At 41.7% G+C, this 24,010-nt stretch overlaps 1 protein-coding gene across 2 annotated transcripts; it reads left to right on the top strand.

Annotated features, from left to right (window-relative positions):
* The first annotated feature begins 11,503 nt into the window (after nt 1-11,503).
* LOC121550225 (protein C-ets-2-like) lies at nt 11,504-18,161 on the top strand. 2 transcript variants are annotated; one of them, XM_041862389.1, is made up of 10 exons: nt 11,504-11,705; nt 12,476-12,545; nt 14,021-14,141; nt 14,834-14,953; nt 15,382-15,582; nt 15,803-15,877; nt 16,069-16,272; nt 16,471-16,740; nt 16,919-17,037; nt 17,208-18,161. In XM_041862389.1, the coding sequence occupies exons 2-10, from the start codon at nt 12,483-12,485 to the stop codon at nt 17,421-17,423; spliced, it is 1,389 nt and encodes a 462-aa protein (XP_041718323.1). In that variant the 5' UTR covers nt 11,504-11,705; nt 12,476-12,482; the 3' UTR covers nt 17,424-18,161. The 2 variants fall into 2 exon arrangements, with proteins under 2 accessions (XP_041718323.1, XP_041718324.1); XM_041862390.1 differs by having other exon boundaries at nt 11,504-11,709.
* The last annotated feature ends 5,849 nt before the right edge of the window (nt 18,162-24,010 follow it).

Here is a 24,010-nt window from a genome sequence, read left to right as displayed (position 1 = left end):
GTTGGGACTGCTGTTAGGCCCTAAAAGTTTGTGAGCACCTTTTGTCACTGTTATAGTGCATGTTTAGTGTCTTGTTTAGTGTTGTGTAGTGGCTTTGCTGGCATGCATCTAAAAAAAATGTGGGGAAGTTTGCCCCACCAAGATTTACATGCTAAAATCGCCACTGGCTGATTGGTTGGGTCGAGAACAGGAACATCCCCCAAGTCATCCAGGAGCATCCTACTAGCTCGGTTCGAGGAGGGATCCCTGCAGAGTCAATTGGCTGTGGAGAGCCGACACGGCGGCGACACTTCCACCAGACTAGAGCAGCGTCCGGCTACTAAGGTAAAAGAAAAAGTAGGCGGGCGTGGATTCCCCAGTAGCTTCTGTAGGTTCGCTACTTGTTTGCTAAGAATAGCCACTTCGCCCCTGTAGTCCTCTGCAAGCAAACAGTTGCTCTGGGCGGTCCACATTGTCCCGGAATAAAGCAAAGTAAACACAGCTCCTGCAGCGTTGAAAATGTTCAATAGAGACCTCCATTTAAACTGCCGAGCCAGCTAGGCTAGCTGGGTTTCCGTGTCTCTCTCTTTACATGGAATCTGGCAGGATCCCGGGACAGATAGTAGCGTTCACAGCAACTGAGCCCAACTGAGCCGCGGGATCCAATATCAATAAGTATATAAAATGAGAGCCAGAAACAGCGTAGGTTCTATTTCTCACGCTGGCAGTCTATTGAAAAAAAAAGTCATTATGACCATTACAATTCCACAGTAGCCTGTCAAGTATAATATTATTTTGTTCTTTTACAGATATAGTGGAAATATAGGTCTGTAAAGAAAAATAATAAATTAAGGCTTACATATCATTTTACTGTATCTAACTAAGAATATGTTCAAATAGAATATAGCCTATATTTGTGATTTTATAATTGTATTTAGATCACATCGATAAAAGGACAGGAAATCTTGTGGTTCACTGAGAGGTGTCATGTACTGTATGTTATCTATATAACTACATGGTGTAGGGAGAGTGAGGAGAGCTATGGCCAACTGGCCATTCACCTCTTGTGAATGCCACTTGGATTAATTTCCCTACAAAAGGGATTGAACCCACATGGAGGCATGCAGGTATTTTAATAACAATCATTAGATGAACATTTCACATGGAAAGTCAAGTCAACATAACATAGTAATATTTTGCCCAAATAGCATGCTTTTTAACCAAATAAGTGCTGTAATAAAATATTTTCTTTCCATGTGAAATTACTTTATTTTGTAGTTGTTCGAACTGCAATGTTAGATCTGTTCATGTTATTTTGGTAATCCAGGCATTGTTCATGATAAACAGGGTCTTTGAAGTCAAAATGTTACCCTTTTTGGTAATGTAGAAAGGAATAGCATTCACATATTTCTACAAATTCTACAAATTAAGGCATGATTTAGGTTTTAGGGTGTAATAATGGAGAATATACTACAACATTTGCATTACATTTTGCCTTCATTTCAGCTACCTCTGTTTGTTGCCCCTGGGCTTGTCGAGTTGTTCTTGTTCCATAATCTTTTCTGCAAAATGTTATGATTTTGCGTTTTACCCCAAACCATCTCGACAGGTGCAGAATGCCTACAATCTTTCTCGACTTGCGAGAGGAAGAGCGACCTGATAAGGGTGTTCCGCAACCAGAAAACGCTTATCTGCTTTGATTGCCTCATCCAAGCTCAACAATCTCTATAACGTTTATCAACACTATTCGGCATCAAAAAATGTAACCCGTCTGGAGCTGGAGTTACAGACAGGTTCAAAATTACACAGCGGATAAAGATGAGCAAAAAAGACTGTATAAAATAAATAATACATATACTGAGCTATATTGTATGCTCGAAAATATGAGAAAATCATATAATTTTAGATTGCTTAGAGAAATATATTTTGTTTAACAGGCACCCCTGTTTTCAATACCTTTCAATACCTCACCCAGTGACGATAATGGCACTGAGTCTTTTCCTAAAATGTTTTATGAGAACATCCATCCATACAGAATCTTTCCAGATCCTTGATATTCTTCGTCTGCGCTTAGGGACTGCCCTCTGCACTTCAAACCACAGGTTTTCAATGGGGTTCAAGTTCGAAGACTGAAATGGCAAAATGTTGATTTTGTGGTCAATTACTAATTTCTTTATGTATTTTGATGTCCTGGTGCTGTGTGACGTTCATGATGCCGTTGAGCACCATCGTTATCAAGCGTGCCAATAATTTTGGAACTGACTGTACGCTGTGGTGGTGGGGCAGTATGCGTCATGTGTCTCCATCACCCTGTGGGCTGAACACTCAATGCTGTTGAGGCCCTATGCTCCACTAGGAGCTAAAATAAAAGTAAGTAATATGTCACCACCAACCAATATATGACTTAAAAAATCTCAAGTTTATTGAAATTACAGCTTGAAAACTCAGTGTATTTTTTCCCTTAATGGGCCACGTACGCACTCAGGTTGTACAACTGATATACAAAGCATTTGACACAACGGTTGTGTAAATATTTTGTGCCAAACAACTGTTGTGTTAAATGCGTTGTACAACCTGAGCGTGTATGTGGACAATATGTGTTTGTTTTTCATGTTGAAGTTGCCCTCCATCCAGCCCTCCTCAAGAGTAGGAGTGAGGAGAATGATATCAAATTGTGTGTGTGTGTGTGTGTTTGTGTATTTACAGGTACAGTACCAGTCAAAAGTTTGTGTTCTAAGCTGTCATCAAGGCAAAGGGTGGCTATTTGAAGAATCTCAAATATAAAATATATTTTGATTTGTTTAACATATTTTTGGTTACTACATGATTCCATATGTGTTATTTCATAGTTTTGATGTCTTCACTATTATTCTACAATGTCTTAAATAGTAAAAATAAAGAAAAATCCTTGAATGAGTAGGTGTGTCCAAACTTTTGACTGGTAGTGTATGTTATTTCAATATGATCCAATCTGAAGTCAGATGTGTCTTCCACATTTAAAAAAAGAAATGTAATTGATAGGACCATGGGAAAGGTGGGTCCCCATAAACCATGTTATAAACTGATTGACCTCATAAACCATATAAACAAGTATGTGTGTGTGCGTGCATGCGTGCTTTATGTGTGTGTGTGAGAACAGTTCATATACTATATGAAAAAGTACCTGATTAAATAAAACCAATTTTATGAAACCCTTGACTAGGACTGTTGAATCCCTGATAGTCAAAGTAGAATGAGAAAAATATATTGTTCCTTCATAGACCGATTGTTTTGTGAGGTTCAACCAAACTTTAGTTGGTTTCTCCATATTTTCAGAAAGGGAGACATTGGTGAATCTGAATAGATAAATCCTGACAAAATACGAACTCTATATTCTGTAGTCTACATCCTCGGGTTAACTAAGGACCTCCTCCAGTATTACTGCCATCACCACAGCAGCTAGATACAGTGCCTTGCAAAAGTATTCATCCCCATTGGCGTTTTTCCTATTTTGTTGCATTACAACCTGTAATTTAAATAGATTTTTATTTGGATTTCATGTAATGGACATACACAAAATAGTCCAAATTGGTGAAGTGAAATGAAAAAAAGTACTTGTTTCAAAAATATCTAAAAAATAAATAACGGAAAAGTGGTGCGTGCATACAGTGGGGAAAAAAGTATTTAGTCAGCCACCAATTGTGCAAGTTCTCCCACTTAAAAAGATGAGAGAGGCCTGTAATTTTCATCATAGGTACACGTCAACTATGACAGACAAAATGAGAAAAAGAAAATCACATTGTAGGATTTTTTATGAATTTATTTGCAAATTATGGTGGAAAATAAGTATTTGGTTTCTCAATACGTTGTTATATACCCTTTGTTGGCAATGACACAGGTCAAACGTTTTCTGTAAGTCTTCACAAGGTTTTCACACACTGTTGCTGGTATTTTGGCCCATTCCTCCATGCAGATCTCCTCTAGAGCAGTGATGTTTTGGGGCTGTCGCTGGGCAACACAGACTTTCAACTCCCTCCAAAGATTTTCTATGGGGTTGAAATCTGGAGACTGGCTAGGCCACTCCAGGACCTTGAAATGCTTCTTACGAAGCCACTCCTTTGTTGCCCGGGCGGTGTGTTTGGGATCATTGTCATGCTGAAAGACCCAGCCACGTTTCATCTTCAATGCCCTTGCTGATGGAAGGAGGTTTTCACTCAAAATCTCACGATACATGGCCCCATTCATTCTTTCCTTTACACGGATCAGTCGTCCTGGTCCCTTTGCAGAAAAACAGCCCCAAAGCATGATGTTTCCACCTCCATGCTTCACAGTAGGTATGGTGTTCTTTGGATGCAACTCAGCATTCTTTGTCCTCCAAAACGACGAGTTGAGTTTTTACCAAAAAGTTCTATTTTGGTTTCATCTGACCATATGACATTCTCCCAATCCTCTTCTGGATCATCCAAATGCACTCTAGCAAACTTCAGACGGGCGTCTGCACTGCAGGATTTGAGTCCCTGGCGGCGTAGTGTGTTACTGATGGTAGGCTTTGTTACTTTGGTCCCAGCTGTCTGCAGGTCATTCACTAGGTCCCCCCGTGTGGTTCTGTGATTTTTGCTCACCGTTCTTGTGATCATTTTGACCCCACGGGGTGAGATCTTGCGTGGAGCCCCAGATCGAGGGAAATTATCAGTGGTCTTGTATGTCTTCCATTTCCTAATAATTGCTCCCACAGTTGATTTCTTCAAACCAAGCTGCTTACCTATTGCAGATTCAGTCTTCCCAGCCTGGTGCAGGTCTACAATTTTGTTTCTGGTGTCCTTTGACAGCTCTTTGGTCTTGGCCATAGTGGAGTTTGGAGTGTGACTGTTTGAGGTTATGGACAGGTGTCTTTTATACTGATAACAAGTTCAAACAGGTGCCATTAATACAGGTAACGAGTGGAGGACAGAGGAGCCTCTTAAAGAAGAAGTTACAGGTCTGTGAGAGACAGAAATCTTGCTTGTTTGTAGGTGACCAAATACTTATTTTCCACCATAATTTGCAAATAAATTCATTAAAATCCTACAATGTGATTTTCTGGATTTTTTTTCTCAATTTGTCTGTCATAGTTGATGTGTACCTATGATGAAAATTACAGGCCTCTCTCATATTTTTAAGTGGGAGAACTTGCACAATTGGTCGCTGACTAAATACTTTTTTTCCCCACTGTATGTATTCACCCCCTTTGCTATGAAGCCCCTAAATAAGATCTGGTGCAACCAATTACCTTCAGAAGTCACATAATTAGTTAAATAAAGTCCACCTGTGTGCAATCTAAGTGCCACATGATCTCAGTATATATACACATGTTCTGAAAGGCCCCAGAGTCTGCAACACCACTAAGCAAGGGGCACCACCAAGCAAGCGGCACCATGAAGACCAAGGAGCTCTCCAAACAGGTCAGGGACAAAGTTGTGGAGAAGTACAGATCAGGGTTGGGTTATAAAAAAATATTTGAAACTTTAAACATCCCACGGAGCACCATTAAATCCATTATTAAAAAATGGAAAGAATATGGCACCACAACAAACCTGCCAAGAGAGGGCCGCTCACCAAAACTCACGAACCAGGCAAGGGGGGCATTAATCAGAGAGGTAACAAAGAGACCAAAGATAACCCTGAAGGAGCTGCAAAGCTCCACAGCGGAGATTGGAGTATCTGTCCATAGGACCACTTTAAGCCATACACTCCACAGAGCTGGGCTTTATTGAAGAGTCGCCAGAAAAAAGCCATTGCTTAAAGAAAACAATAAGCAAACACGTTTGGTGTTCGCCAAAAGGCATGTGGGAAACTCCCCAAACATATGGAAGAAGGTACTCTGGTCAGATGAGACTAAAATTGAGCTTTTTGGCCATCAAGGAAAATGCTATGTCTGGTGCAAACCCAACACCTCTCATCACCCCGAGAACACCATCGGCAGGGACTGGGAAACTGGTCAGAATTGAAGGAATGATGGATGGCGCTAAATACAGGGAAATTCTTGAGGGAAACCTGTTTCAGTCTTCCAGAGATTTGAGACTGGGACGGTGGTTCACCTTCCAGCAGGACAATGACCCTAAGCATACTGCTAAAGCAACACTTGAGTGGTTTAAGGGGAAACATTTAAATGTCTTGGAATGGCCTAGTCAAAGCCCAGACCTCAATTCAATTGAGAATCTGTGGTATGACTTAAAGATTGCTGTACACCAGCGGAACCAATCCAACTTGAAGGAGCTGGAGCAGTTTTGCCTTGAAGAATGGGCAAAAATCCCAGTGGCTAGATGTGCCAAGCTTATAGAGACATACCCCAAGAGACTTGCAGCTGTAATTGCTGCAAAAGGTGGCTCTGCAAAGTATTGACTTTGGGGGGGTGAATAGTTATGCACTCTCAAGTTTTCTGTTTTTTTGTCTTATTTCTTGTTTGTTTCACAATTTAAAAATTTTTTTATCTTCAAAGTGGTAGGCATGTTGTGTAAATAAAATGATACAACCCCCCCAAAAATCCATTTTAATTCCAGGTGTTCCAGGCAACAAAATAGGAAAAATGCCAAGGGGGGTGAACACTTTCGTAAGCCACTGTAACTGCCAATGCAAGACTCCATGTGTCAAATAAGTCAAGTTGGGAAGCACTATGTCAAATTCTCCAAACAGGTTTCATCCATCATGTGACACCTATCCATATTCTCATTACATAAAGGGCTGTGAAAACAATGAACACAATATATTTTGGGATGTAAACCCTAAATATGAATCACTGTTGAGCCGTACTGTTCTGATCTAATGACATAGATGTAGGGTCTTCTATGCCTTTTACAGTCAGTTAACCATTACTAAACTAATTATAAACCCTTTATAAACCCATTGTAAAGGGACCCTTATTGTAAAATGCCATTTTGCACCATAAAGCTCAAGTTACATTAAGTTAGTTGATAGCAGAAGAGTGCAGTAAGACTAACCCACCCTCCATTTGCTCTTGGCGCTGACAAACTCATTGATGTTCTTATCCAGAGCTGTGTCTCCAGCAATCCTGAGGGAGGGAGAGAGACACGAGGGCCAGGTTCTGTGTGTGTGCATGTGTGTGTGTGTGTGTGTGTGTGTGTGTGTGTGTGTGTGTGTGTGTGTGTGTGTGTGTGTGTGTGTGTGTGTGTGTGTGTGTGTGTGTGTGTGCGTTTGCTCACCAGAGAGGTAGAGGCAGCAGGTGGCTGTGTGTGTGTGTTTGTGACTGCATGCTGATGTGTGTGTGACTGCGTTCACCCGTGTGTGTCTATATTACTACTAACCAGAGACGTTGAGGCCACTGGATGACTATAGGGTTACCACCACACGGTCCTGTAGATATTAATGTACTGTGTGTGTGTGTGTGTGTGTGTACTACACCCCACCAGAGACATGGAAGCAGCAGGATGACTGTAAGGATACCATCACACAGTCCATTAGATGTTGGTGTACTGAATGAACAGCACCACCAGCAGGTAGAGGAAGAGCAGGAACTCAAACAGCAGGCTGCTGTCCAATGGGAGGTCAGGGATCCAGGAGTGCCAGACAGGTTCCGGCGTGATGAGGGCTGAGAGGGGCGGGGCTGAGAGACCCACACAGTTACTGCTCCTAGACGGAGGGGGACATACAGGTAGTGGGGTTAGTGTGTGTGTATGTGGTGCAGTGTGAGTTGGCTACAGGAATAAGCCTAGAGAGAGAGAGAGAGAGAGAGAGAGAGCGTGAGAGAGAGAGAGAGTGTGCAGAAGAACATGTTGTGGCGAGAACAGAACAGTGGAAGATATCTCTCCTCCTATCTGTGTTGCCATACCTTCTTACCCCTCAGGGGAAATATTTCAGACAAGGTAAATAATCTCTACTCCCCCTCAGTCACATCAATGATTTACCTGACTAACCTAACTTCTACTATGTTAGAGAAGATGGGAGATAATATTAAAAGGCAGGTATCTTACATCATCGGTTAGAGCGTTGGGCCTGTAACCGAAAGATGCTGGTTTGAATCCCAGAGCCGAAAAGGTAAAACATTTGCTGATGTGCCCTTAACTAATTGCTCCTGTAAGTTGCTCTGGATAAGAGCATCTGCTAAATGACTAAAATGTAAATCACAGTCAGGATGGGAAAGAAGAAGATATGACTGTCTTATGGTAGTTGGAGACTGATAGTCAACTTCAAAATGTTTCTCAAAAGGGGGTCGGATCAAATATGCCTATACATTTAATTTCCAATGAATGAGCCTTGTGTAAATAAGTAACGTGTGTTTGTGTGAATGTATGGACAATGGAGGAGGTATATATAATATAAAACCACTTCTAACACTCTTTACCCTGTTTAACACCTTAAATATGCACCATTACCCATCTTTCTAGCTATTTGTAGCTAGCTATGTCTAACCAAGCTAGCTGATCGTTTTGTGAACAGAACTCGTGAGCAGAACTCGTGAGCAGAACTCGTGAGCATCGCATTCAGATTAGCTTTTTTATTAAAAATTAAATATATATATATATATATATATATATATATATATATATATTTTTGTTGCAAACTGACTAAGTAGATATCTATCTAGCTATCCATCTATACCCATTTCTGATGATCCGTTGATCTCATCCATTTACATTTACGTCATTTAGCAGACGCTCTTATCCAGAGCGACTTACAAATTGGTGCATTCACCTTATAGCCAGTGGGATAACCACTTTACAATATGTTTTTATTTTTTTATTTTTGGGGGGGTGGGGTAAGGGGGGGGGGTAGAAGGATTACTTTATCCTATCCCAGGTATTCCTTAAAGAGGTGGGGTTTCAAGTGTCTCCGGAAGGTGGTGAGTGACTCCACTGTCCTGGCGTCGTGAGGGAGCTTGTTCCACCATTGGGGTGCCAGAGCAGCGAACAGTTTTGACTGGGCTGAGCAGGAACTGTGCTTCCGCAGAGGTAGGGGGGCCAGCAGGCCAGAGGTGGATGAACGCAATGCCCTCGTTTGGGTGTAGGGACTGATCAGAGCCTGAAGGTACGGAGGTGCCATTCCCCTCACAGCTCCGTAGGCAAGCACCAAGATCTTGTAGCAGATGCGAGCTTCAACTGGAAGCCAGTGGAGTGTGCGGAGGAGCGGGGTGACGTGAGAGAACTTGGGAAGGTTGAACACCAGACGGGCTGCGGCATTCTGGATGAGTTGTAGGGGTTTAATGGCACAGGCAGGGAGCCCAGCCAACAACGAGTTGCAGTAATCCAGACAGGAGATGACAAGTGCCTGGATTAGGACCTGTGCCGCTTCCTGTGTAAGGCAGGGTCGTACTCTCCGAATGTTGTTGAGCATGAACCTACAGGATCGGGTCACCGCCTTGATGTTAGCGGAGAACGACAGGGTGTTGTCCAGGGTCACGCCAAGGCTTTTTGCACTCTGGGAGGAGGACACAACGGAATTGTCAACCGTGATGGCGAGATCATGGAACGGGCAGTCCTTCCCCGGGAGGAAGAGCAGCTCCGTCTTGCCGAGGTTCAGCTTGAGGTGGTGATCCGTCATCCACACTGATATGTCTGCCAGACATGCAGAGATGCGATTCGCCACCTGGTTATCAAAAGGGGGAAAGGAGAAGATTAATTGTGTGTCGTCTGCGTAGCAATGATAGGAGAGGTCATGTGAGGATATGACAGAGCCAAGTGACTTGGTGTATAGCGAGAATAGGAGAGGGCCTAGAACTGAGCCCTGGGGGACACCAGTGGTGAGAGCACGTGGTGCGGAGACAGATTCTCGCCACACCACTTGGTAGGAGCGACCTGTCAGGTAGGACGCAATCCAAGAGTGAGCCGCGCCGGAGATGCCCAACTCGGAGAGGGTGGAGAGGAGGATCTGATGGTTCACAGTATCAAAGGCAGCAGACAGGTCTAGAAGGAAAAGAGCAGAGGAGAGAGAGTTAGCTTTAGCAGTGCGGAGAGCCTCCGTGACACAGAGAAGAGCAGTCTCGGTTGAATGACCAGTCTTGAAACCTGACTGGTTTGGATCAAGAAGGTAATTCTGAGAGAGATGGCAAGAGAGTTGGCTAAAGACGGCATGCTCAAGAGTTTTGGAGAGAAAAGAAAGAAGGGATACTGGTCTGTAGTTGTTGACATCGGAGGGATCGAGTGTAGGTTTTTTGAGAAGGGGTGCAACTCTCGCTCTCTTGAAGATGGAAGGGACGTAGCCAGCGGTCAAGGATGAGTTGATGAGCGAGGTGAGGTAAGGGAGAAGGTCTCCGGAAATGGTCTGGAGAAGAGAGGAGGGGATAGGGTCGCAAGCTAAATGCAAAAAAAAACATCAACAAATTGTTAAGACCAATGAGGGTAGAGCTACTGAGTTCGGTTGTCACATACACATGTCCATATATGGCACTGCATTGGCAGCCATATTGGATTTTCTATCCGGTGATGTCCCTGGAACCGGGAACACGTTATACCTCAGCTTCTTGCTAGCTTGTTTGCTAGCTTGTTAGCACCCACATGAGGGTGAGGCTAGCGTGGCTACGTGAGTGCCATTTGTATAGCGTAAACGGCCAGTGACAGAGGATTTATCCAATGTTTCAGTGCAGGATGCCGCTTCCTACTAAACGGGCCGTTGAGGGTCACGGGCTGCCAATTGCAGTGGCGTGTATTCATGGATGCGAAAGGAAGCCAGACTTCCCCAAATAATTGACCAATAAAAAAAGAAAACATAAAATAATTTATGTTTCATCTCTCTTTCATAATTTTCCTTCAATTCGCAAGAGGCTGAATGTATCACACCAGAGAAAGCATCCACACGAGCGAAACAGCACCCCTCTGTCTCTGGATGTGTAGCTACATTTACATTTACATTTTAGTCATTTAGCAGACGCTCTTATCCAGAGCGACTTACAGTTAGTGAATACATTATTTTTTTTATACTGGCCCCCCATGGGAAACGAACCCACAACCCTGGCGTTGCAAACGCCATGCTCTATCAACTGAGCTACATCCCTGCCGGCCATTCCCTCCCCTACCCTGGACGACGCTGGGCCAATTGTGTGCCGCCCATGAGTCTCCCGGTCGCGGCCGGCTGCGACAGAGCCTGGATTCGAACCAGGATCTCTAGTGGCACAGTTAGCACTGCGATGCAGTGCCTTAGACCACTGCGCCACTCAGGAGCTCATCTATCTTATACTGTTGCCTCCCTTGATTTTATTTTATTTTATTAGAGTGTGTAAAGCTGTCATCAAGGCAAAGGGTGGCTATTTTGATTTGTTTAACACTTTGTTGGGTACTACATGATTCCATATGTGTTATTTCATAGTTTTGATGTCTTCACTATTATTATACAATGTAGAAAATAGTAAAAATAAAGAAAAACCCTTGAATGAGTCAGTGTTCTAAAACTTTTGACCTGTAGTGTAGTTTGTAATATGGCTTTTTCCTCCTGGCTTGGCATGAGGGATTTTACCCACGCACCGCTACTGGCCAATGGTTTACTGCTCGCTCCTCCCACTGACTGAGCAACATAGCGCGCTATGAAAACAGCAGAAAGAGCTGCGCTTCCTCATTGACTGGATACGCTCGTCACACAGACACACGAAGAAACAAGACTGCATTGTTTTGATTTTACATTGTTAGTGTATCTGGAAAGTAGGCTACAAATAATAAAAGACAGTATAGGCCTGCGAACATATAACATTGAATAGGATAATTTTTCCATATCGAAAAGGATTACAATTTGCTGTTTTAAGGAGCCGCCGATCAATTCAACAGGTAGGTAGGTTGGTCCCTTATTTGTCTCTCTTCTCTCGTTCTTTGATATATTCCCAGACAATATGTCAATGTGGGATTTGATTCAATACCGCGTTCCTGAATAGTTAGTTTTTGTTCTGCATTACATTTGCGAGAAAAAAAATGGTAGTGGAATTCGCAAAGATAAATCCATTCCATGGTTTATGTTGGGGTAATTATTAATTTATCACTGATATTAATCTTTACGAATTATTGAATATGGCTATGTCAATGGAAACACTATTGAATTTGCGGCCCTAATCTAATATGAAGGACCACCATTTCGGAGAACCATAAAATGTATGACCGATGAGAGAATTATGTGCTTTTCCTGTCTCAGCAATTTGTGATGTCATAGAAATGATGGTGTGTAAGTAATTCCCCAAACTAGCCAAATCGATATGCAATATGTTCAGGTTGCTTTGGATAAGTGTGTCAATGACCATTAGACTATTGAATTCAATGTGCAGGCTTTATGTACATTATGTATTATCATTTAATAGCCTAACACAATTTAAGCTCTATTAAGCCATTATGTGCTCGGTAAATAATAAGACATTGTAATATAATATGTATACATTGCAAATTCAGTTGTTACTATTTAGGAGAACAGTTAATCTATAGGCTGCATGGGAATTAAATGTATTACAACCATCAGAGAAATATATGATACTAATTTCCATCAAGTGTGATGTTATTACTGATGTGTATTAGTGTTGCTCATAAAGTTTATCTGTTGAATTGACCTGTAGATTCCTGATGTGTGACCTCAGCATGGACCAAGTGGCCCCCCTGTCCACTGGCTACCGCTCCAGCCTCAAGGTGAGACTTCACAAGGCTGTGCCACTAATACAGTAGATGAGTAGGACAATTGCATACATTGTAGTGCTGGAGATGGTTGTGTATAGTACATATATGACTACTGTATCACAACTGATAATGCAAGGTTGGATCAAAAGCCTGCACCCCCATTTGCTCTCCAGAACTGGAGTTGGACCACCCTTTACTCAAGGCTACTTAGTTAACAAAGCACGATTTCCAAAGATCAAATGTCAGCAGAGATTTATTTTCAAATCCTGCATGTGTCGCAGCACACTTGTGGCTGCTATTCTCCTTCTCCTTAACCATAAGAGAAGAGATGAAAGGAAAGAGGACTAAGCCAGACATGTTAAACGTGAGGATAATTGGGGAGCTGATAGAGGAGAGGCTCTGTCTTTCCACCTTCTCTACTGCCACTAATGTAATTCGTCCCCTTGGCAACTAGGAAGAAAAAAGGCTCTCAGGACCTTGAGGGCCCTGTTTGTGCCAGCCTACCTTTTCAAAGGAACGAATAGACTAATCATGAAACACTTTATGGATCAAAGGAGATGGTGTTTGGTTCTCCACCTCGAGTGTGGGGAGTTAGCGGTCAATTTTTTAAAATAAAATATCATAAGTGCCTTACAGTATTAGACTTACAGGCGCACCTATGGCACTTTAGCGTACATCTCTATTATCAATGTCCTAGTGATTTGTTAAGGTTTCATGTGCGGCTTGGTAGTATAACGTCATTAGAAGTCTCATCTGCATCTGTAAAGGGCTAATGCAGAGATGGGTACAGTGCAGATTCAAACAGTGAGCTTGTCTCAAAAGGGCTCCATCTTAGCTAATCAAATTGTGAAGAAGAGTCTGGTTTCCCTAACCTGATTTGAAGAGGGGGGATGAGAGAGAGGGAAAAGGTAGAGATAGATAGAGGGAGGGAGGGGGAGGAGGAGGGGGTAAAGTTTTTTTTCTCACAAAGCAGCCGCCCACGCTGTTTGTGTGAACCCTTAGAGCTGAACTGCTCAGAGCTGAACTGATGCCAGCTGCCTCAAGGGGAGTTTCTAGGTCTGCTATGCTACGGAACAGGAAGACCATATATGGTCGTCCTCTCCCAGTGGTTCATGGCCTGGCTGGGAGAATGAGAAAGGCCTGATGTGTTTGACTGATGATGACAGATGTTCTACTGAAAGGGAGTGCCCACATAAAGTATTTTTCTCTCTTTGCTTTTGCCTGCCCTGTTATCTTTTGCCTTTATCTCACATTATAAGACTGTCTGAAGAAGTTAATGAAGTTTTTCCTAAGTGATTCACAGTATCTGTGGGTGATCAGCTGTTGGTCATCAGGACAGGGCTATACTTGTCTCACCTAATTTATCCAATTATGTAGACATACAGTAGTATGGGGCTTTCTCAAATTATCAGGCCAAAGAAAACAATTTGTGTATTTATTTATTTTACTAACAGTGTGTTGTTTTCCTATGTGTTTGTCCTCTACAGCGGCAGGCAGCATTTGACCTGTTTGAAGATCCCATGTCTCTGTTCTCTGGATACTTCCTCCCCTCAGACGATGAGCAGTCTCTTCAGGAGGTGCCCTCTGCCCTCAACTGTTTCTCACACGGTATGCCACCACCACACCCTACCAACGAGTGCCACATCACTTTAGCCCTCTACTTTACACCAGTCACTTTCATAACACCTATACCAACTAATCACCCAAGCCCAAAGTCAGACCAAACTCTTCACAACTCTATTAGTCAGTTATTTGCCAGACATGATGTCACAAAGTTAACAATGTAGATCAACTGATTGCTGGCATATGAACGATTTTAATTAATTATTAACAGATTAACAGGTGTTGATTTGTGGTTAACATAGTTTGTGGTTAACAATTATCCAGAACCCAAAAGTGAAACTCCCATCCAGGTCCATGGCAGTTAGCCCATCTAAACTGCCTGAACCCTATATAAATATATATTTTTTACATTTATATTTGGGCATTTAGCAGACACTCTTATCCAGAGCGACATACAGTTAGTACATTCATCTTAAGATAGCTAGGTGGGCCAACCACATATCACAGTCATAGTAAGTATATTTTTCCTCAATAAAGTAGCAAAGTCAAGTGCGAGTGTTAGTTCATGAAAGGCATTTATTATTTTTAGGGGGTTGGGGTGAGGAGGGGTGCAAGGGGGGGGGGTGCTGTCGGAACATTAAACAATATTATGACACTGTTAAAACAATGTTATTACATAAGAAAGGTCTAGAAAGGTTGATTCATAGAGTAAGCAAACATTTGTTTTTTCTCTCCAGACATGGGCTCCTGCTCTGTTCCCCTGTTGACCCCGTGCAGTAAGGCAGTGATGAGTCAGGCCCTGAAGGACAGCTTCAGTGGCTTCTCCAAGGTCCAACGCTGCTATGGCATCTCCAACAGTGAGTCCCCTTCTACACCTGCTCATTCTATCACTTATTGTCCTCTCTTTTTCTTCATTTCTAGTCTATTTCTATTTTTTCTACAAGGATGACATTAAGTTCACTTTTTGCTCGTTTCCTTGCTGTATGTCCTACTAATTTTCTACCCAATTTGGATTGGAGGTCAAAGTCATTTTGGGCTCATTTTCGAAGGCTTTGTACTCAGCCCAGCTTCAACAATAGATTAGCTCCTGCTTTCTACTCTGTAACACCATGTTTTGTATGAAATTGTCCCACCTGTTGCATGTTGAACTCTTTAATCATTAAAAAGTAAGCCTAGTTAAGTCAAATCAAGTCGAAGACCGGTGTATTTAGGTGAGGTGTCCATGGAATTGTGCTTGAACTTTTCAGTAATTTTTTGTCACTTTTTTACTTTCTCTCGTTCACAGACCTTCGTAAGTGGACCAAGCAGCATGTGATGAAGTGGCTCCACTGGGCGGCCAGTGAGTTCAGCCTGGCCAACGTCCACTTCTTTAAGTTTGACATGAACGGCCAGGAGCTGTATGACCTGGGTAAGGAGAGCTTCCTGGACCTGGCCCCAGACTTCGTGGGCGACATCCTGTGGGAGCACCTGGACCAGATGATGAAAGGTAACAATGGCGTTGGAACGTTTTAGTCAGATGGTGTTCGTGTGGAAGGCAGATGGCGGAAAGAGTAGGTGGAGCCATTTCCATTTTTCTGACACCTATCAAAATGTTATATTAGGGTAGTTATATTCCTGTAGAATTACTGTACCCTTTGGCTGAAAGATACACGCAAAAACAAATAACTGATGGTTCCTGACTTTTGTCCTCCATTGTTTTCTTCCAGAGTGTCAAGAGAGAGAAGAACCCATAAGCCTCAGCAGTGTTGTGCCCTCAGGAACCAACTGGATGAGCTCTAGCGGTTAGTGTCCATTAGAAAAACAAACTAACCATCAGAGGCTTCAAATCTAATTAAACATCAGATAGACAAAACAGTGTGGCTTCAGCTTCATTTGAACAACAGAAGCCTGAAGCTGTCCAGAGATGTCTCTGAGGTGGGTGTGATGAGATGAGCTAAGTGGGCATTTGTTTGTTCTTCTCTTCTTTCTGCAGGCTTCAGTCTGGAGGAGACCCAGTGCGCCCTGCAGGTGCCTGACAACAGCGACAGTCTGCTGAGAGAGCTGTTTAAGACCTCAGACAAGACCGCCCTGCTGACTCCAGATCAGGAGTTCTCCATGTTCTCCAAGCCCCAGCTGAGCACGGTCAACGTCAGCTACGTCAGCAGCAACCCAGGTGCAGGGCAGCTCTCCAAAGCCTGTGAGTAGGCCAACCCACTGTTGTCTAGAAGCTATTAATCAATGTTAATTAGTGTTCATTTTCGATCAATGTCACATTAGAGAAAAAAACAAGGCAACACATAAGCGATTCCCAAACGATTTTTGAATTCAGTGATAGTTCCTAAACCTGATCCAGTTTCAGGTGAACTAACCATTCCTCTTTTTTGTTTATCAACAGTCTTGTCCCAAGACCAGAGTTTGTGTTCATTGGAGAGTGTGGACAGCTTCGAGGGGCCAGAGTCCATGCTGCACTCCTGGGGCAGCCAATCCTCCCTGGCGGACAACCAGAGGGTGCCGTCCCACGACAGCTTTGAGGACGAGTACAATAGCAGCACACTGAGTCTGGGGAAGCAGGGCCTGTCCTTCAAGGACTACATCCAGGAGAGGAACGAGCCTGTGGAATTGGGAAAGCCTGTCATAGCTGCTGCCGTGCTGGCTGGCTTCACTGGTGAGTTCATGAACCCGGTGACACAATCAAACCCATTCATCTTGTATGGAATACTATCCATCTCTCTGTCAACCCCAATTTCAACCCCAGTTCAAAACAGTACACTGCAGTTGAGTATACACAAACAATGCCTCTTGATCGCCTTCTGACTCCTCTGCCTCTTTTTTCCTCTCAACAGGAAGTGGTCCTATCCAGCTGTGGCAGTTCCTGCTGGAGCTCCTGACTGATAAGAGTTGTCAGGCCATCATCAGCTGGACCGGAGACGGCTGGGAGTTCAAACTCACCGACACAGATGAGGTGAGTGTCAATTGGCCTCATACAATATGTGTATATCAGGTTGTGGAGGAGATGGCCACAAGGGTTTACAGGACCAGAAAAGTATTCATCACAAGAGCTATCAAAGGACATCAATATGAAGTAAATGGTTCTGTTTTCCATTGGTGTTTATCATTCTCGCTCTCCCCCAGGTTGCTAGACGCTGGGGCCGCAGGAAGAACAAGCCCAAGATGAATTACGAGAAGCTGAGCCGTGGCCTGCGATACTACTACGACAAGAACATCATCCACAAGACCTCGGGCAAGCGCTACGTCTACCGCTTCGTCTGCGACCTGCAGAACCTTCTGGGCTACTCTGCCGAAGAGCTCCACATCATGCTGGGGGTCCAGCCTGACACTGAGGATTGAATCAACTGCCGTTTTATCGAAAGGGAAGGGGTTGGAGATGGAGTCAATGGGGCTTCACTACCCCAACCTAGCAAAAGTTGCTAATGGTACAGGCCACCTGAAGGTCATTTCTGGTCATTAAACAGGTGGCACTGAGTGATGTGCACTGACAGTCACTACACTGGTGGGCAGGCAGTGAGCATCTCTAATTTGGAGCGGTAGCTCCTGTCTTGGCTCTTGTGCCATTAATGTGCATCGTTGTGCAAGCTTTGGTTGAGAGGGGTGCCAGAATTTAAATCAAGCGTTCCCTCTGGGTGAAAGTGTTGTTGTGCAAATTGTAATGGATAAGCTCTGTATCCATCTGCAAAGTGGAAAGCATTTGATTGCACAGATGATAATGGCGATCAATGTAACATATCAGATTTTTTCATTCAAGCCTGATACTCAGCAAGTGTGGTGTTTACAGAGTCTGAACAGTGGACATTTTGACATACTGTGAATGATCTTGGGGTTACTAAATGAGAACGCTTTTGAGGTGGCAGCTCCAGTGCCTTAAGGCTAGGCACCACACCCTCATAGGGTAATTTTCACAATCAACTTTTACCAGTTGAATGTAGATACAAATGTAATCCTTTTTTGTATTACAATTATTCTGAAATATTTTATTCAAATATACAAACGAGGCAATATCTCAATATCTCATATTTCCATATCATGCAAATCAATTTTTCTGGACACTGGATAAAGTACATTTAAATATTTTGGTTTCATTTTGTTAAGACACTCCAGGACCGGACTTGTCCAGAGCAGATTGTAGATAAATACTTTTTAAATCTTTCTATCTGTAAGATATTAGACATCCATTTGGCGCATTTTCGAAAATACAAAATTGACAACATATCAACAATTCCTTCTGGGCAGGTCTGGAGAATATATCTAAGGATAACCAAACAAAATGTTGTAAATGCAGATGCTTCTGAAGCTGACGTGTGGGAAGAATGACTTAGGGGAAATGGCAGTTAAAGACAAGTACACTGAATTTAGACTACCAAATGCCTATTTCAATGCAATCACTATCTCTTCAAAGTAAGTTACTAGCTAAATATAGTCCAGTTTGTAACATTCTCTATGAAATGGGATTTTAAATTATGTGTAATTTAATGTAGTGAGCTTTGAAATTATTGCTGTATGTCCATTTTAAAGTGGTTAAAATTCATTAAAATGTTGATGATGGTAGTATGTTAAACTAAAGAAGATATACATTTTCATCAAGATTTTTACATTTTATGTTTACTTTTTGAAAATATTAATGGACCAAAATAGCAACAAATATCAAAATTGATAGCTAGATGCAAATATGTCATTTCAGCCTGTTGTGCCTGGCCTTAAATAGGAGTTTTGATGGAGAATGGATTCTTGATTTTGTGGAATAGCTAAGATTGCCTTTACTGCTGACCAGCTTGCAGCTCAACTGGAATACCAGTCATTGTGGCTACTGCATTTTTCCTCTATTGAAAAGGACAATTGTTATTCTATGAATATGAATATAAGTTTGAATGTAATGGTGTAGCAGCTATCGTAATTATGTTTTGTAGCAGGTCTATCAAGGGATCTATTTGTGCCTCGATTATTGTTTATTTCTTTTTCTGTGGCCAAAGCAACATGTGTCGAAAGCGACATGTACAGTGCCTTCAGAAAGTATTCACACCCCTTGACTTTTTCGACATTTTGTTGTTACAGCCTGAATGTAAAATATATTAAATTGATATTTGTTTGTCACTGGCCTACACAAAATCTTTTTTCAAAAGATTTACAAATTAATAAAAATGTATAAGCTGAAATGTCTTCAGTCAATAAGTATTCAACCCCTTTGTTATGACAAGCCTAAATATGTTCAGGAGTAAAAATGTGCTTAACAAGTCACATAATAAGTTGCATGGACTCACTCTGTGTGCAATAATAGTGTTTAACATGATTTTTGAATGACTACCTCTACCTATTGGTAGCTCGGTACAAATGTAAAAAAGCAGACAATGAATATCCCTTTGAGCATGGTGAAGTTATGAATTACACGTTGGATGGTGTATCAATACACCGAGACACTACAACGATACAGGCATCCTTCCTAACTCAGTTGCCGGAGAGGAAGGAAACTGATTAGGGATTTCCAAATGAGGCCAATGGTGACTTTAAAACAGTTACAGAGTTTAATGGCTGTGGTATGAGAAAACTGAGGATGGATCAACAACATTGTAGTTACTCCACAATACTAACGTAATTGACAGAGTGAAAAAAAGGAAGCCTATACAGAATACAAATATTCCAAAACATGCATCCTGTTTGCAACATGGCACTAACGTAATACTGCAAAAAATGTGACAAAGCAATTAACTTTTTGTCCTGAATACAAAGTGTTATGTTTGGGGCAAATCCAATACAACACATTACTGAGTACCACTCTCCATATTTTCAAGAATAGTGGTGGCTGCATCATGTTATGGGTATGCTTGTAATCGTTAAGGACTGGGGAGTTTTTCAGGATAAAAAAGAAACGGATTGAAGCTAACCACAGGCAAAATCCTAGAGGACAACCTGGTTCAGTCTGCTTTCACCAGATACTGGGAGATTAATTCACCTTTCAGCAGGACCTAAAACACAAGGCCAAATCTACACTGGAGTTGCTTAACAAGAAGACAGTGAATGTTCCTGAGTGGCCGATTTACAGTTTTGACTTAAATCTGCTTGAAAATCTATGGCAAAACCTGAAATTGGTTGTCTAGCAATGATCAACAAACAATTTGACAGAGCTTGAAGAATTTTGAAAAAAAATAATGGGAAAATGTTGCACAATCCAGGTGTGGAAAGCTCTTACAGACTTACCCAGAAAGACTCACAGCTTGAATCGCAGCCAAAGGTGATTCTAACATGTATTGACTCAGGGGGTTGAATACTTCTCTAATCATGATTTATTTATTTTTTTACTTTGACATTGCAGTGTATGTTGTGTAGATAGTACAAATAAAAAAAAGACAACTAAAATCAATTTTCATCCCCCTTTGTAACACAACAAAATGTGGAAAGGGTGTGAATACTTTCTGAAGGCACTGTATATGGTTTATTCTAAACTATATTTGCATTTTGTTTTTGTTTTTATATTTAACATTGGAATACTGTACTTGTTGGTAATACAATGAATATTCACTGTATATTCACTGTAGATAATAAGGCAGCCTTTTTCAAGTTGTTGTACTGATGACAGACACACAAAGATGGAGTACATTTTGGCATGGGTGCGATCTTATTTCTCAAACACAAGGGTTGTGTATATTTTCGACCTCTTCTTCTATTAATTTATATTGTATAACACAATGAAAATTAAGATCGTTTTAAGAATTCTGTTGTTGAAATGTTAACAATATAGAACATTTTGAATTGACATGTGAAGCAACAGGGTTATCGTATAACAAAAATGTTCTAATAGAATTTCGGTCTTGTTACAACATCTGAGCTCTGACTATATCATTGGCAGTGTGACATGCTGTGCTGTTTGCTGTAACTTAAGCTGTGCATGTCATCGGCATGCCATATACCCGTGTAACTTATGAATCATAATTACTTTACTTAAATTACATTGTCTCCCTTTCTGTGGTTTTCAAATGAAAAATGGCTTTATGACATTTTAATAAAAGCTTTATTTTTATATGACGTTTTGTCTCTTTTATTGACAGTTGATATCTAATTATATTGGCCAAGTTTTGAAAGAACACTTAGTTAAGTACCAAAATGTATGGGATTTGATTCAAAAAAATACTTTCTTAAGTCTCATAGGATAACAATCTGTCACACCAAGAATTAAGTGAAGTTTAGTGAACATGCCAAAGTACAAAGTTTTGTCTTTGTTTCTCTGTGTTAAGTCTAGTGTCATTACACAGAAGAATGCATACTAACATTGCTCAAGTGCAAAAGTTTCAAGTTTCAAGTTTGTATGTACAGGATACACATGGTAAACACTGTCCAACGTCAATGCTTACTTGCAGTTCAAGAGACAACCATTACCAGTTTGATTATTTGTCTGAAACATTAAGAACATGATTGTTTAATCTGATTTGAGAAATAATGTAATTAATTTGAATGTGATATTCAAAGATTAAAATGCAATTACTCAAAGTATTTCAAGAAATAGTAGGTAGCTAGTACACTCCTTGGTTGAGGAAGGGGCAGTTCCCATGATCACTATTCGAAATGTGAAATAATCATGTGAAGCTCTAGTTACATTAATTAAAAAATCAAACACTCTACCACCTTCCCTGACATCTTCACACATCCCTCACCCCCCATCCTGTAAGTGAGAGAACATGCAAGTGAGACATGGTGCCTCTTTCCTTGCGAGAGCATGTAGGGAGACCTCTCACATATCTGATATCATGTCTAGACAGCCCCCAGTTCCCAGCTCTGTACACAACCAGTTTAACACTCTACACACACAGCCCAGCTAGCCTCCTACAGCTGTGTCAACATGGCCTACACTGGGCCCTTTCCTAGTCCAGGGTATTCACCTACATGACTCAACGGCTAACTGTCAACATCTGCCTTCGCAATAAAGCGTGTGTGTGAGAGTGAGTGTGTGTGTGTGTCAACATCGGCCACAGTACAGCCTCTGCAATAAAGTGTGTTTGTGTGTGTGTGTGTGTGTGTGTGTGTGTGTGTGTGTGTGTGTGTGTGTGTGTGTGTGGGGCATATATGGGCATGGTTTACTGTCAATGCTATAGGAACATTGAGTTCTGTGTGTATTTAATAACCTCTATTGCTCAACTTTAGAATACACAAACCACAAGTTGGTGTGATCTCATGAACACTACAGGCATGTCCCTAAATGCAAATGCCATTGCCTAATACATACATAGTTGATCCAGCTCCAAATTGACTGTACACTACGTTTTGCGCCCACTTACAATGGCCTTGACACACTTCTCACACAAACACAAACTCAGAAATAAAGTTATATTTAAAGGCCATTTCAGAAACCATACATTGGAAACAATCGTGAAGGACAGTAAATAAATGTACATTGGCTTGAATTATCATACTTCTTATGATTTTGGTTTTGTTAACAGAATACATGCCATAAGAATTACAACACTATTTTTCTCAAAATTTTCCCAAACCCTCGCGCCTATTATGGTCTTACAAATAATATTGGTAGAAGATAGCTGACTAATACTGATAAGAAAAAATAAACACATAGCAGTAACCTAACCTGTGGGCGTATAGCCAGTCTGGAGGTGGCTCCCATGTGACAGGTGCAAACAAGACCCAACTCAAGTGCATCCACACCCTACCTTAACCAAACACGGTGCAGCTATTGTGTTGATCCTGCGAACAAAGAGAGCACATCTCTCTGCATTGTGTGCCAGTAAAAGGCACTATTCTTTTGAGGCCGAACAGAGAGCACATCTCTCTGCATTGTGTGCCAGTAAAAGGCACTATTCTTTTGAGGCCGAACAGAGAGCACATCTCTCTGCATTGTGTGCCAGTAAAAGGCACTATTATTTTGAGGCCGAACAGAGAGCACATCTCTCTGCATTGTGTGCCAGTAAAAGGCACTATTCTTTTGAGGCCGAACAGAGAGCACATCTCTCTGCATTGTGTGCCAGTAAAAGGCACTACTCTTTTGAGGCCGATTCCGACTTAAGAAATGTACACCTTTCCTACGTACTTCTCAGTAGTTGGTTTTCAGACTTACCTTATGCAGTAGTGATGTGCAGTTCGCAAAGGATTAGTTCTTTTTGAACAACTCTTTTAACTGACTCGAGAGTCATGATTCGTGTCGTTCATTTGACCTGCTGGCCGCAATGGCAGCAGGTTTAATATGCGCTTCTCCGGCTCCGGAGACGTGCTCCCAGTGCTCTGACCGAACAACAAAATAGATTATGCTGAAGGCACAGGCAGCAATAACAGCATAGAGAAGAAAAATACATGTTTAGAACTGGTATTTGATCGCATGGTGCAAGAATAAATGCAATTAATGTATTATTGAATGGTATGATGGACAGCTTTATAGAACCAAAACATACACACAGTCTCAACGAACTCGAACTCGAGAACGAATCGTTTGGGGTGCTGCAGTTTGCAAACAATATTGTGCTTATCACGGCAGTCAATCAATGCATTCCGCCAAGAGTCGTTCACAATCTCGTCCGGTTGCAGCCACAACTAGACCTTGTTTAAAATGTATCAATAAATAATCGTATTTGTATTCCTAGCAATCAACAAATGTACATTGTTTAAAGCACACTTTTACAAGTCTCAGTCACAAATGACAGCTCCAATAAACCCCTTATGGTGAACGACGTGAACAAGAGGCTAGTAGAATCATGACTCTTTAGAGTTTTCAGTTCATCATTCACTGGTAGGGGGTCCTGTGTGCTCTGGGAATTACTGACTCAAAGGAACGAAATTAGTCGAAAGATTTGTTAGTTTTACTGAACTAGTCGAAAAGATCAAGAGCCGAACTTCCCATAACTGTTGTGTAGGTGCATAACGGGCTTTACAGGCATGGTTCCCTTGCACATGCTGAATACATTTAATTCAACCCCTAAATACCCTCC

The sequence above is a fragment of the Coregonus clupeaformis genome, chromosome 35 (assembly GCF_020615455.1).
Source record: "Coregonus clupeaformis isolate EN_2021a chromosome 35, ASM2061545v1, whole genome shotgun sequence".
Taxonomy (NCBI): domain Eukaryota; kingdom Metazoa; phylum Chordata; class Actinopteri; order Salmoniformes; family Salmonidae; genus Coregonus; species Coregonus clupeaformis.
The sequence above is the reverse complement of the archived record's forward strand: the minus strand, read 5'-3'. Positions and strand labels throughout refer to the sequence as shown.

Excerpts from the sequence above, each read along its gene's own strand:
- LOC121550225 (XM_041862389.1), top strand. The coding sequence starts at position 12,483 with ATGTGTGACCTCAGCATGGACCAAGTGGCCCCCCTGTCCACTGGCTAC. Across the intron at positions 15,583-15,802 it reads CCTGGACCAGATGATGAAAG|AGTGTCAAGAGAGAGAAGAA; the intron begins GTAACAATGGCG and ends GTTTTCTTCCAG. Across the intron at positions 17,038-17,207 it reads AACTCACCGACACAGATGAG|GTTGCTAGACGCTGGGGCCG; the intron begins GTGAGTGTCAAT and ends GCTCTCCCCCAG.